Source organism: Meleagris gallopavo, chromosome Z (assembly GCF_000146605.3).
Source record: "Meleagris gallopavo isolate NT-WF06-2002-E0010 breed Aviagen turkey brand Nicholas breeding stock chromosome Z, Turkey_5.1, whole genome shotgun sequence".
Taxonomy (NCBI): domain Eukaryota; kingdom Metazoa; phylum Chordata; class Aves; order Galliformes; family Phasianidae; genus Meleagris; species Meleagris gallopavo.
In genome coordinates this window covers 11,084,828-11,097,566 of record NC_015041.2, presented here as the reverse complement: position 1 = coordinate 11,097,566, position 12,739 = coordinate 11,084,828, and the positions used below count along the sequence as shown (strand labels likewise).

At 35.7% G+C, this 12,739-nt stretch overlaps 1 protein-coding gene across 1 annotated transcript in view; it reads left to right on the top strand.

Moving 5' to 3' along the window:
• Positions 1-11,654, top strand: part of FYB1 (FYN binding protein 1) — a 56,251-nt gene extending 44,597 nt beyond the window's left edge. The window contains exons 3-7 of the mRNA XM_019610173.2: positions 1,083-1,259; positions 1,541-1,703; positions 4,915-4,948; positions 6,076-6,107; positions 6,216-11,654. Coding sequence (XP_019465718.1) covers positions 1,083-1,259; positions 1,541-1,703; positions 4,915-4,948; positions 6,076-6,107; positions 6,216-6,238 — 429 coding nt within the window. The 3' untranslated portion in view covers positions 6,239-11,654. The remainder of the gene's footprint in view (positions 1-1,082; positions 1,260-1,540; positions 1,704-4,914; positions 4,949-6,075; positions 6,108-6,215) is intronic.
• The last annotated feature ends 1,085 nt before the right edge of the window (positions 11,655-12,739 follow it).

The window sequence follows — 12,739 nt, the reverse complement described above, 5'->3', positions numbered from 1 at the left end:
AAATAGTAATTTATTATATATATTATTATTGTAAATAGTAATGCTTTGAACTTCAACAAATGTAGCCTCTTACAAACAAGAGGTAGAAGTGAATGTGTGACCTAAAGATCCTTAATTGTAGATTATCTGCATGCAGACCTCTTACTAGTAAAATCTGGAGACTGTTAAGATAAGTACTATACTTGATCTCGGCTGCTACAGTATTTTATGAGAAAAGGAGATAGTGTACAATGTTATCAGTATGAAACACATCTGGAAGTGTAAAGTTCAACTTGGAAAACTTTTATCCCTTTATTGAGAATTCACAGCCATCTCTGGAGTCTCTGGAGCACAGATGTGTTATAAGCATTTGTAGAGCTGACTGCAACTTGTCACATTCTGCTATCACTGATTTCTCTCAGGTGGAATTACACACAGATTACATTACAGTAATCTAGTCTGGAGTATAAAAACAGGACATGGTCCACCTTAGATCTTAATTACTTTAAACATATACATTCGCTATCTGTGAAACAGACTAATTCAGAGCTCTGACTTTAAATTCCCAGGTATAGCACCAGGAAAGGCAATTAGGAAGCAAGACCTTTCCATGATCAGTGGTGCAAATCAACATGTCAGAACTATGGGGGAAAAAAAAAGAACTTGAAATGTAATGCAGATTCCCTTGAGCAGAAATTCTTATGATGTATGCAAGGGATTAATTCATTTATGGAGGACTAAGATGTTCTAGAGACCTCCGCAATGGGGCATGTGATATTTATTCTACTGCCTAATATACCTAGACTTCACAAAAATTGTCCCTTGCTTAAACGTTCTAGAGTGATGAGTATTGCTTATGTAAACTACTTTGATAATGAAAAGTTCTCACAGATGCGGTAGCTAGGAGCTTTGAAATATTCTCCATGTTCACTGCTGTAATTGATATATTAACATCAGAACTCATACAAAAAAAAAAAAGCTGGCAAGATAATCTCAATTTTTCACTTCTTCAGTAATCAAATCTGCATTGTACTATCCACATTGTTTTTCTAGAGTAAGAGAAACACACTAAGGACATGCAGAGGGAAGTGCATTTTCATTAGAATTGCGACAAAGGTTGTCAGTACCTCAGAAGTGTTACTAATTTTATTTCGTTTATAACTTCTTGTTTTAGTTTACTAAAATCTATGAGTCTTGGAAAAGGCAAATCAGATGAAAAGTATCCACAAAAGCTTAAAATGATGGAAAGAGAAGAGAAAGAGTTCAGAAAAAAGTTCAAGGTAAGTTTCCTTCACGTAAAATATAAAAACAAAATCATTAATATGGTATTTTCTAATGTGTATCCTCTACTTTGTAAACAATCAGTTAGTTTGCTCTTAACAGGTAAAGTACTACTATCTGTAAAAACAGTATTCAAACATTTTCAAGTGCATAGACATTTATTTGCCTAACTTTCAAAAATCTAGTAATAGATGAGAATATATTGCTATAAAAATGCATGATCATAAATTCTACATTAATGTTTTTTTTTTTCTGGCATCTTTTTATTTCATTTTTACAGTTTGAAGGTGAAATCAAAGTTCTTTACTCTACAACCACTGTCCAGGATTTGTCCCAAAAAAAGTGGGGATCTAAAGATTTGCAGATTAAACCAGGAGAGCTTCTTGAAGTTATACAAAGTACAGACGATACCAAGGTGCTGTGCAGGAATGAAGAAGGAAAATGTAAGTTTTAATAACTAGCTGTAGTACAGAATGCATGTGCTATAAATTAAACGATCTGAGAATATATAACTTGAGACGGGACATGGAAAAATACATATTTCCTGTCGTACTAGAGCATGTTTGTTTTTGTCTGGTGGTTGACAAGAAGTATACTGTGGTTATCTCATTGTTTTTACTACTTACAGTAGGTCCTCAAGAGTGTTAAGTGTATCAGACCCTAGAAAACAGAACTTTAATAGTTAAGAGATAAAATTGTGAGAGAGAACACTTTGCATCAGCTAACACAAGCAGATGTTTTTACTACTTCCATCTCCCTCCTTTAGAAAATTCTAAAAAGATTACAGCACTGATGCCCCACTAAACCAGGTAAAATAGTAAAATCCTTGGAACTGTTGTCCATTGATTTCAGCCAAGGGAAGATTAATGATGGTATTCTTGCTCTGGATTCTCAGAGCTGGAATTTAATCTCTTCAGCAGGCAGGGAAGGAAAACTGCTGAGAAGTCTTCCCCTGCTGGCCCCCAACTGATCCAAGGCATATGTCCTTGTTGGCATCCCTGCCTGTTTTGGGAACTGCACAAGGCCTTCCAGTGTTTCTCTGAAACCCCTGGAGAGAGTATGCATTGGCAGAAGTTTTTGCATTTTTTTGGAGAAATCTGGACCATCTACTCTTGGTTTCAATTTCTTCATGCACTTATGCTACAATGCTTTTCAATTCTCCTCATAATAATTTCACAGAATACACTATGTTCAAAGTGGCAGCATCCTTCATCTCACCTTTACCTTTTACCATTAGCTTATGTAGGTGACAGTCCAATGCCTTATGCTTCTGAAGAGGATTCGGTCACTTTCTATTTCTTTCCCCTCTGTATTCCTTTGTTACAGTCTGGAGTATGGCCTTCTTCCTGGCAGGCCGACAGGAAGAATTTCTTGCATAACAACACATATGTTTTTCAAAATATGGATTGCTTTAGTGCAGCTACTTCCCAAAGTGGGGCTTTCAATGCCACATTTTTTGAAGTAAGATAATAGCAAAGTGGAAATTAGTTCATGTTGTCTGTTTTCCTCATGTAATCTTCAAAGCTTTTCAGATAGTGACAGAAGATACTGCTTTGCTATGCATAAAGGAGCAAAACAAATAAAAATATCCTCTGTGAAACCTCTAAAGATTTCTGTCAATTTTCACATTAATTAGTAAAATTTGAGTCCTACTTTATGGAGTTGTGGTTATTTGTTCTAGTTGGAGTATCCTCATATCTTAAGAGTAGAGTTTTACCTTTTGAAGCCCAGATTGACTGAAAATTAACGTTTGGTTTTGTTACTTCTTCTGTTTGGTCTTTAATACACAGAGCCCCTCCACAGCTCAGTGCCTGTACAGTTAAAAAATACACAGTTGACTGAAACTACACAGCACTGGGTTCTTTGAAATACGGCAGATTACATGCAGTTTAACATTTTTAATAGGCAAAAGTTTTAGCAGAACCTATGTAGATATCACATCTTCACAACAGTGAAGATATAAATACAGGAAGGTTAAGCAACTATTTCTTCTTACATAGCTGTAGTCTAATCTGAAATTCGTATAACTGTTTTTCGGTTTTCTTAGCAAGAAAAATTTGTATCATTTTCTCAAAGGATATCTGTAATGATTATAACTTTCAGATACCATTCAAAATAAGGAAACTCATAACTTCCTTAATCGTAGAGAGTATGCATTGTGGATCAGTGATTAATTTTAAAGTGTTTTTGAACTCACAGAGGCTTTAGCTAACTCAGAGGCTTATGTAGAGGTCTATTAAGGTTATTTTTCACTCTATATGTATTCCCACAACTGCTAAGTAGTAAATGGAAGCTAAAGCAGATTAGTGTCAAATGAAATATTACTACGTGAAAATAATGCTTTTCAGGCAAACTTGAGCTTTAGCACAAGACAGAAGTTTTCCTGAACAATTCAGTGTTTTTACAGTATTAAGACTATCGCAGAAGAGACTGCTTACTTGTACTACTTTGTATAAGACTGGCAATTAAATAGCAAATTTTGGGGAAAAAATATTACATATTTGAAATGTATAGCAATATCTAACTATTTTCATGTTGAAATACACAAAGTTGAGTTATATAAGTGTTTCTCTATGGACAAAAGTTGTGTATAAGAATTAGTTATTATTATTTGCAGTTCTATTTGGGATAATAGTCTTGCCAATAAAGTAGCGGATCTTGTAACAGGGATTTTGTAGAGGGAAATTTCACTTAGAAAAAAGTAGGTAATGATTCTTTATCTGGACATTCCTTTACCTTCTTGGAATAAAAAAGAAAGATACTTTTATGTGTCAGAGAATTTCATGTGAAGGAGGAAATCATCTCTTTAAAGTAAGATAGAAAGATCTGAAGATTCATATAGACTGACTTGCAGGATCACCACCAGATATACCAGCAGAAAACTGATACTTTCATACCATGCTCGAATGCAAAGGAACTTACAACTAAAGCTAACACATTTATTCTAAAACCAATTAATATGGTACTGTATGGATAACTAAAAAAGCACAATCTTAGTGTGACTACCTAAGCTTCCTAAGGAATAAAATGGGCAAACTTTCACAGTAATTTCAAATGAAATAGAACATTTTTTTCTTTGAAACTATTCTAATTTTTTACAAACATACTAATATTTACCTAGAAATACGTAATTACCGTTACAGCTTTCTCTTTGCTTATATATGTTATAGCAATTGACAAGTATTTCAGTTGATATCTTTTACCAAAGATGGTGAATAACATTTTTTCCAAGAGGTTAAATTCATGAAAGAAGAATTTGTGCAGTTTTATCAGATTTCGGTAGCAGTGTAAAACAATAATAGATTAAATCACTAATGAATAGCTTTTCTAAGGTATTTTCAGATTTTTACACAAAGAATTTTTATCAATTTGATACAGTTAAAACATTTTTAACAGCCACAGTTAATAATTATTATCTGGTGTATGTATCTTAAAAGACATTTTTGTCCCTATAGGAGATCCATGTTATACTAAACAAGTAGATAAGAGTAATTAAACAATTAAAACTGAGTACATATGCAGTGTACATTGTTATACACTGTAAGTCTTCTTATCTGAAATAATTAGGAGAAAATGGCATTTCACAAGTGATAGAAAGAGATCAAATATCATGACTAAATTTAACTTAAATATATGTGTATTTCAATTTTATAGATGGCTATGTTCTGCGAAGCAATTTAGTTGAGAAGTAAGTACAAAATCATATTTTTGAAACATTTATTTTAATGCTATTCTTTGTTCGGAACTGTTTGTTCAATAAATGGAAATCTGATTATTTCAATATGTCATCCCAGTGCTATAAATCGAGATACTTCTATGGAGTTTTTGATTTCTCAAGAACTAATCACATACATCTAAGCTGGAAATTATCCACGACCTCATTCTTCGTTGCTCAACCATAGATTCTGTCTTAAACCACAAAAAACAGCATAAATAAAGTATTATCAGGACTATAATCTATTATTAAAACCAACATTTATGTGATTAAATGCACTGATGCCAATTCCAAATGTTTAACTAAAGAGGACCAATTTTTCATAAGGCTTATTTTTATTTCAGTCTTACTGGGATTGAGCATATTTGGCTCCGTGTTGCTGAGAATAATTTTGTGGTTCTAATCCAAAATCTTTGTCAGACAGAGCCTCTCCATTTTCTTCAATGTGCTTTGTGTTAGATCTCTAACACAATATTAAATCAGATGTCAATTTTAGAAGTCAGGCCTGCAAACACTTACACAAGGGCTCAGCTTACGTATATAAATAGCCTTATTGGCTTCCAGGCAACTGTTCAAGTGTCTGAGTGACATATTTTGAAAATTCCTTCTCAGAGGACAATTATCATATATAGAAGTTACGTAAATTCATTATCCAAAAATCTGGTTTTCCAAGATCATTCCAACATATCCAAATACAGAAAAAAAATAAGCATTTCAGGTCTATGCTGATTTTTTTTTCAATTATCTTTCCCAATTTTGATTTAAAAAAACACCTCATTTAGTCTTTCATTCTTAATGGAAATGTTACTGTGAACTTGTTGGAATAGCTTTTTTAAAACCTAGTTTAAAAAATCCTTTAACAATGCAAGCATTTTACTTTAGAAAGAAATACAGTTTTGCCCTTTGCTGAAGCTCTTCTGTCTTTACCTTCTTGCTCAGTGCTGTTTTGTTACAATAAAGGCAGCACTTTCCTAACCAGCAAATGAACTATATGACAGTGCATCTGAACCACAGTGCTACAGCATTTCATATCTGTAGGCAGAGAGTAATATCTATATTTCCATTTGAAATACATTATTCTTCTCTTTTCTAACTTTCAGCGATGGAGAGATTTATGATGACATTGGTGAAGGTATGTTAAACATTTCAATCATTACAATAATATATTAAATTACACTCAATTTCAGCCTTCAGGCAAAGTGCTAAATGCTAATCTTCCTGCATTCTATTTCCATTTCAGATTGCATCTATGATAATGACTAATGCAGAATTCTGTGAGAGTAAGAGCTTCATTGAAGACCAAAATCTATGCTGGACTTCTACTTACCAAGCAAAAGAAGTCATTAAAGATGATTATAACTGAATTGCTTAAACTCTTCTAAATGTACAATATTTGGTTTGCATTTTTTATAATTTCAGGGTTTTGTTTTCAGTTACTTTGTAAGATCTTTGTACTGCCATTTATGAGAGCAATTCAAATGTGGAGCATATGAACTGAAACTAAAGTTACCATCTTCCACTTCTGTTCTACAGTGTTAACAATCCATGTAAAAACAATTCTTCAATTAGCTGTGCCCAAACAGGCCAATTCAGGTCTATGAAGGATACAAAGGACTACAAACCCTGTGAACAAGTTTTATACTCTAGCTCCATTTTAATGAACTCCAGAGACTGCCACTCTGGGTATGACAGCATCCTGTAAAGATGCTTCCTTTGGGGATAAAATCCTGTTGTGAAAACAGGAAATCAAAAGTGGGCATCAGAGTATGTACTGCTCACCTGTTTTTCCAACTGTAAACGTGTTAGCCACACTGACATGTACAGCCATGTACCTTTGTTGCTAAAATTTCTTTTTCTGTGTTGTGCTAGTGATAGACTACCAATTTCTAAAATTATCTTTATTTTGTAAGTACTTTTTGGCTGCCATAACATTAATAGTAAAACATTAATTATAAGTTATGTTACATTCCACACTCTGAGATATAAGCCATAGAATAGTCTGCTTTATAGTAGTGTTGCTTTGAATATCTTCAGAATGCTTAGGTTAAGATTTAATTTCTTTGTAGTTTAAATATATATTGCCGTCCCTATAATATTTTAGGCATTAAAATGGACCTACACACTTATAAATTAGTTGGAAATAATTCCTACATTTAAAAAGTATATTTATTGATGCTATCTTTACCTTCTAGTTATTATTTTTTTACACTGGGCTTGTTGGAATAAGGATATATAAATTAGATATTTCCACGCTAATCCATTGTAGAAACAGTATTTATTCCTAAAGTAGCCATGCTAATTAGTGGTGCTTTCATATGAATGAGCAGAAGCAAAACAATTTAAAATGGATGCATGTACCATAATAATAATCACTTTGGACTTGCTTATTTATCAGAACTCACTGGAAACCTAAAGAAGTTTACAGTGAACTCCAGTAAAGAGGGTGAGCAAGTACAGAAAATGGAATCTATTTGTACTGTGTGATGCTTTTGCTGTTTTGTAAGATAATCAAAAATTTGTCAGAACCGATGTGACTAGGTCAGAAAGTCCTTCTTGATAATCAAGTCTCCACTAATTCTCAAGAGCAGAAATGATAATTATATTCGTCAAAACAGTGCAATGCAGCAAGCTGGTAAGTTTAGCTTCTAAACAGAAAGAAAGAAATTTTGGCTCTGTTGAAGTCATAATTTTGGAATCACTTTCAGTGCAGCTGAGATTTGATCATACACAAGTGCCCTTTACTGATAATTTTAAGTATGTTATATCTCTAAATAAGAAGAATGCTATGATAGCAAACATGACATTAATTGTAGGAATAATATCTGTATTTAAAATCACTGATAGTACACTGAAAAGCTATAAGCAATCTCGAGTTTCCAGTTCTAAATTTACTATTAAAACCAGCATCCAGGCATGCAAACACCAATTTTATTTGTGAATATCAGCACCTGTGCTCAAATTTAAAACATGATCTTTTAAATTAAATACAATGAATGTGTCTTAGCTGCTGGTGGTTGATTTATTTTTTCTGGTGATTTCTAAAAGGTACATGCACTGGCTAGGTAGTGTGATAGCAAACTGGAGCAAATTCCAGTTTCAAACTCTAGACATTCAGAAATACTCGACCCCTTGTCAGTTAAAAATAGGATAAGAATTTTCATGCTTTACATAGTTAATTGAGATGAAGAGTTTGTGTTAAATTTCAAACTATATATGCCCAATCTTATTTTGATTTCAACTCATTGTAATCTCAGTGCATTGCAGTAGGATCAACAAAGGAACTTTCCTTCTGTATGTACTTTATCTTGCATTAAAGAAACTCAGTAGTACACAAACCTCTTTTTTCTTTTTTTTTACTTTTTCCTTTTTGTTACTTTACCAATGCCATTAGCTGGATTCAGTGTATTTTTTGTTTTGTTTCGTTTTATTTTCCTTCTTCTTCTTAATAAATGCATGCTTTCTCCCAAGACATGTGGGCACATCACCTTCTGCCAAACCAGAACAGCAGTAGCTGAAAAATAACTTCACTGAACAGCAGACAGAGTAAAAATTAATTTTATTATTGCTGCAATGGAAGCACAGCTACAATGTGGTGTTCGTTTGTCAGCAACTACTATTCAGAATATGATATGTAAGCAGGAAGACTTCCAGACAGGAAAATCTACTACTTAGTCGGTTTAATAAAGGCTATATTTTAAGGCTTTCTCACCAGTAATTTGTTATATTATCTTCTAAAATTCATAAAGAAACAAAAAGAAAACTATTCTCTCTCGACATTTTTCCCTCTCCAAACTCTGTCTATAATCCTGGAGTATTTGGCTGTGCCTGCTAAAACATTCAGCACAGAAAACACTAAAATACTGACAAAAAAACAGGCTTCAACATGAACACCCCAGCTGAGCTAAATAGCATTGCTTTCCATCCAGTTGGACCTCTATGGTGTTCTGGTAAACAAACTAAGCAAAACAAAAAAGCAGGAGAGTTTTTTTTCCTCTGATTCAGCAGCTTTAGCGCATTTTCCCTGCTTTTACTGCAGGCTTTTCCCTGGGCTACAGGAATGCCACTGATCTCCTGTGCATTCCTGCCTAAGAGGTTTATATTTTTGATCCTCATAATTGCAGATCCCCTGTCTACTCCTCCCTCGGTGGTAACAAAGCCCTCCTCTATGCGTGATCCTCTTACATAATCCACTTTAGCAGCAAAGATTGGTGCTTTGGCGAGGGAAAGGAAATGCAGAGTAGGAACCTAAATTCAGCAGGTTAAGGATGAAGCACCACATTGCTTTACAGCTGAAATAGGTGCGTGCGTGCATGTGTGCATCTCTGTGTATGTATTTTGTGGCAAATAAGTCAACTTCTGAGAAGAATGATGGATCCATAAAAGGAGACATCTGACCACCAGCCACAGATATTTCTACAAGGAAAAGCTTCCACACACAGCCTCACTGCTGAGTGAAGCATCCGAACTCAAGGAAACATGAGTTTGCATTTGCATGGCCTCAGTCCTGCCCACTTCTGTGTGCAGTCAATAGTTGCTGGATGGCTTGGGAGATTTTTCCACAAGATCCCTGCCTCATTAGTGCAGTTCTGGATGAGACCTAACAGAAAAGGCAGTTGTTCAGCTCTGCAAATCTTTCCTGGCCTCCGTTGCACCAGAAGTATTGTGTCCCATGGCATCCACCACAAGTAGATCTCAGATTTCCATGAATAGGAATGGACTTATCTTGTGAAACAGAAAAATATTTTGTTCTCATTTCAGTGTATGAAAGGAAGGCACAAAGGACAATTTGTGGCACATATCCATTAGTTCCGGGCATAAAAGCAAATTACTAAAGCTAAATTAATGATATTTTTAGTGCTTTTTTTCCTTATATTAGCACTCTCAATACGTTCTGCTCTTTGCTTCTTCCAGCAGTTAAGAATAAAGAGGAGAGAGAAATCACTTTATGTTTGAAAAGTGTGAACATCCAAAATATATATTTTAAATAAAATACACAGTAGTAAAAAGGGCAGATTGGGGATACCATTGAAATTTGATTTAAATAATGGCTTCGATGATATAGTGAAATGTCTATTTATTTTCCACCAAAATTGGTGTGGACACCAACTTTGCTGTCATGGCCTGAGTCATCCCTACAGCTATAGCCAGAACTACAGCCTTCGGTGCTCGTGGTCTGGGGAGACATTGGGCTGAGATACTCAGACTTGTTCTGGAAGAATTAACTTATTTCTCTGAAGTCGCTCAACAAGCATGGCAGCCTAGCCTCCACCCCTACTGCCAAGGAACCAGATGGTGGTCCCGCCAAAGGATTTATCCCCAGCACCTCCCAGCACCACAATGGGCATGAATCCTCCCCGCACTGCTCAGCGTGGCCGCAGCACCACTGACATCCACCTGTGCAGCATGATGGTCCCAGGTCCCAAAAGCAAAACAGCAAGGAGCTCCCCTTGGCTTTTATTTTCTGTGCTTAGACTACCAGCTCCTGAATATGTGTAGAATTTGTTGAATTATTGCTATTTGCCTCCCTTTAAACCATTTGGAGAGAATGGATTAAGCTGTTATCAAATGTATGAAGTTTCATGCTCTAGGGTTTTTATATCAGCGACCTTGTTGAAAAGAACACAGGAAACTATTTTCATTTCTAATGCACTTAGAAACGTTGCTTAATCTTAGTATGTTCACTGTTAGGCACCAAGAAAGTATGCAAACTGTCAACACGTACATGAATGAAACGTGAATTAAGTGGATACCAGTGGTCTCAGGAAACACTACCATTTGTTTTACTTCAGCAGTATTGCCAAATCCTACAGTTCAAGCATCATGAAACAGACAAAGAAAACAAAAATCAGTACCAGCTTTTTTCCCTCCCTTTTAATTCTCTTTTTGGCCTGATTCCTGATTCCCAAGTCCTTAGCAGGAAAAGCCACCTGCTCCCTTGTTGGTGCATGTGGGCTTCGGGTGGGAAATGCACACGGAGTGCCAGCACAGGGCCCAGGGCCCCCGACTCCTCCTTGCTCTGCCTGAGGGCATGCCATGCCCCCAGCTCAGCTCTCTGTCCTGTGGGCATGCCATGCCCCCAGCTCAGCTCTCTGTCCTGCTACCCAGCTGCCTCAGGCAAGCCAAAGACCCAAAGACCCAAAGACACGCTGGGTCTGGGTGTCACTGCCCTCTTCTCTGTGTGAGACATGATCAGCATGCTTCCACTTGCTTTCACAATTACTTTCTCTTCCTTATAATTATTCCTCTTTTCCTCAATCCTCTGACCATGGCATTGTGTCCCTTACTTCCCTGTTTCCCTGTTCCTTTCCCTTTTCGTTTAATTGAGCTCTTCCCCTAATTCTTCTTTCCTGCCCCTTGCATTTGAATTTTTCTCAGTTTTAGAGATTGCTCAGTGTAAATGCCCATTTTTGGAACAAGATGCCCAACTCCATGCTTGACACCAGCAGAGGTTCTCTGCTTGTGCCAACAGCTGAGAAGAGTTTAACAATTCTTGTGTTTGTGACCTATGCTGTTTTTATGTGGTTTTATGTTTTATGTGACCTATGCCATAGCATTTCAAATTAGATCAAACAGTATTTGAGGAGGCTTTTTTCAGTACTTAAGTTGAGATGCTGTATGTAAGTAAATCAAATTACTTAGAGCTTGAATAAAAATTAATAAATTGACCTATTCTAAATAAACTCAAATGTTTCCAGCAGGGGGGTTGGAGACTGATGATTTTTATAGCCCCTTCCAACCAAAGCCATTCTATGATTCTATGCTATGATTTCCTAACGGAGAGCAAGCCATAGAATAGTACAGAACTTTTTGGCCAAGGCTCAATTTAAAATAAAACGATAATGAAAACTTAAAAATCCTTTGCTGCTGTAGAGATTCTGAATCAAGGGGTGATAAATTATGCATATGTATAGCTTCAGCCCTGTAATGGGATTTATTTGGACTGAAACCCTCGACAGCTGTGGTTTTTTCCTCAGGTCTAATTAATATGCTAACCATACACAGACTGAGCACCTGTTGCTTTTCACAGCTTCAACAGCATTATGCAGCACAGAATGCTGTGAAAAATCTGACATGAATGAGTGCTTAAATGAGAGGTTGCACTAATTAACCATCCAGTTAGCAGCCTGCCCAGGAAGACTTGTTGCATCACTTGACATGCTGTTATTCTGCAGCTGGTTATTGTTGCTTTACTATGCCACTTATTGGTGCTCTTGCATAATCTTCTGCTATGTGCTCCATGTTAGCTTTTTAATTCCTTCCATTACTGGATAATGAAGAAATACTAACATTTTACCCAGCTGCAATCTATTCAGATTTTATCTTTCTTTTTTTTTCTATTTCTTTTTTTTAACTTTCAGTTGGATTTAAGGTTACTGCGTTCATGAAATAACTTAGATCAAAATCAGAGCTACTCCAGAAGAGTACGTTAATTATTTTTCTTTAGTCAAATCATATTGCTGCTGCAAACTGTTTTATTGTTATGGTTTTACACTGTATAATTGTATAACTTGAAAGTTGTATCAAACACCTTTTACGTAAAAATATATGTAGAAAGACACCATTTGGATTGTATTTGAGAAGACTATCATGGGAATATATTAGGAATACACCATGTTCACCAAGAAAGCAATCACACCTCAAAGAGCAAACCCAGTGGGAAAAGCCTTGCAGGGAGCAAGCTGCAAATTGCCCCTCGCTTTTCCTCCAGGAGCTTGGTGAATGTGCGGCCATTATTCATCCAGATGAAAAGCTGGCAGGCTGTGG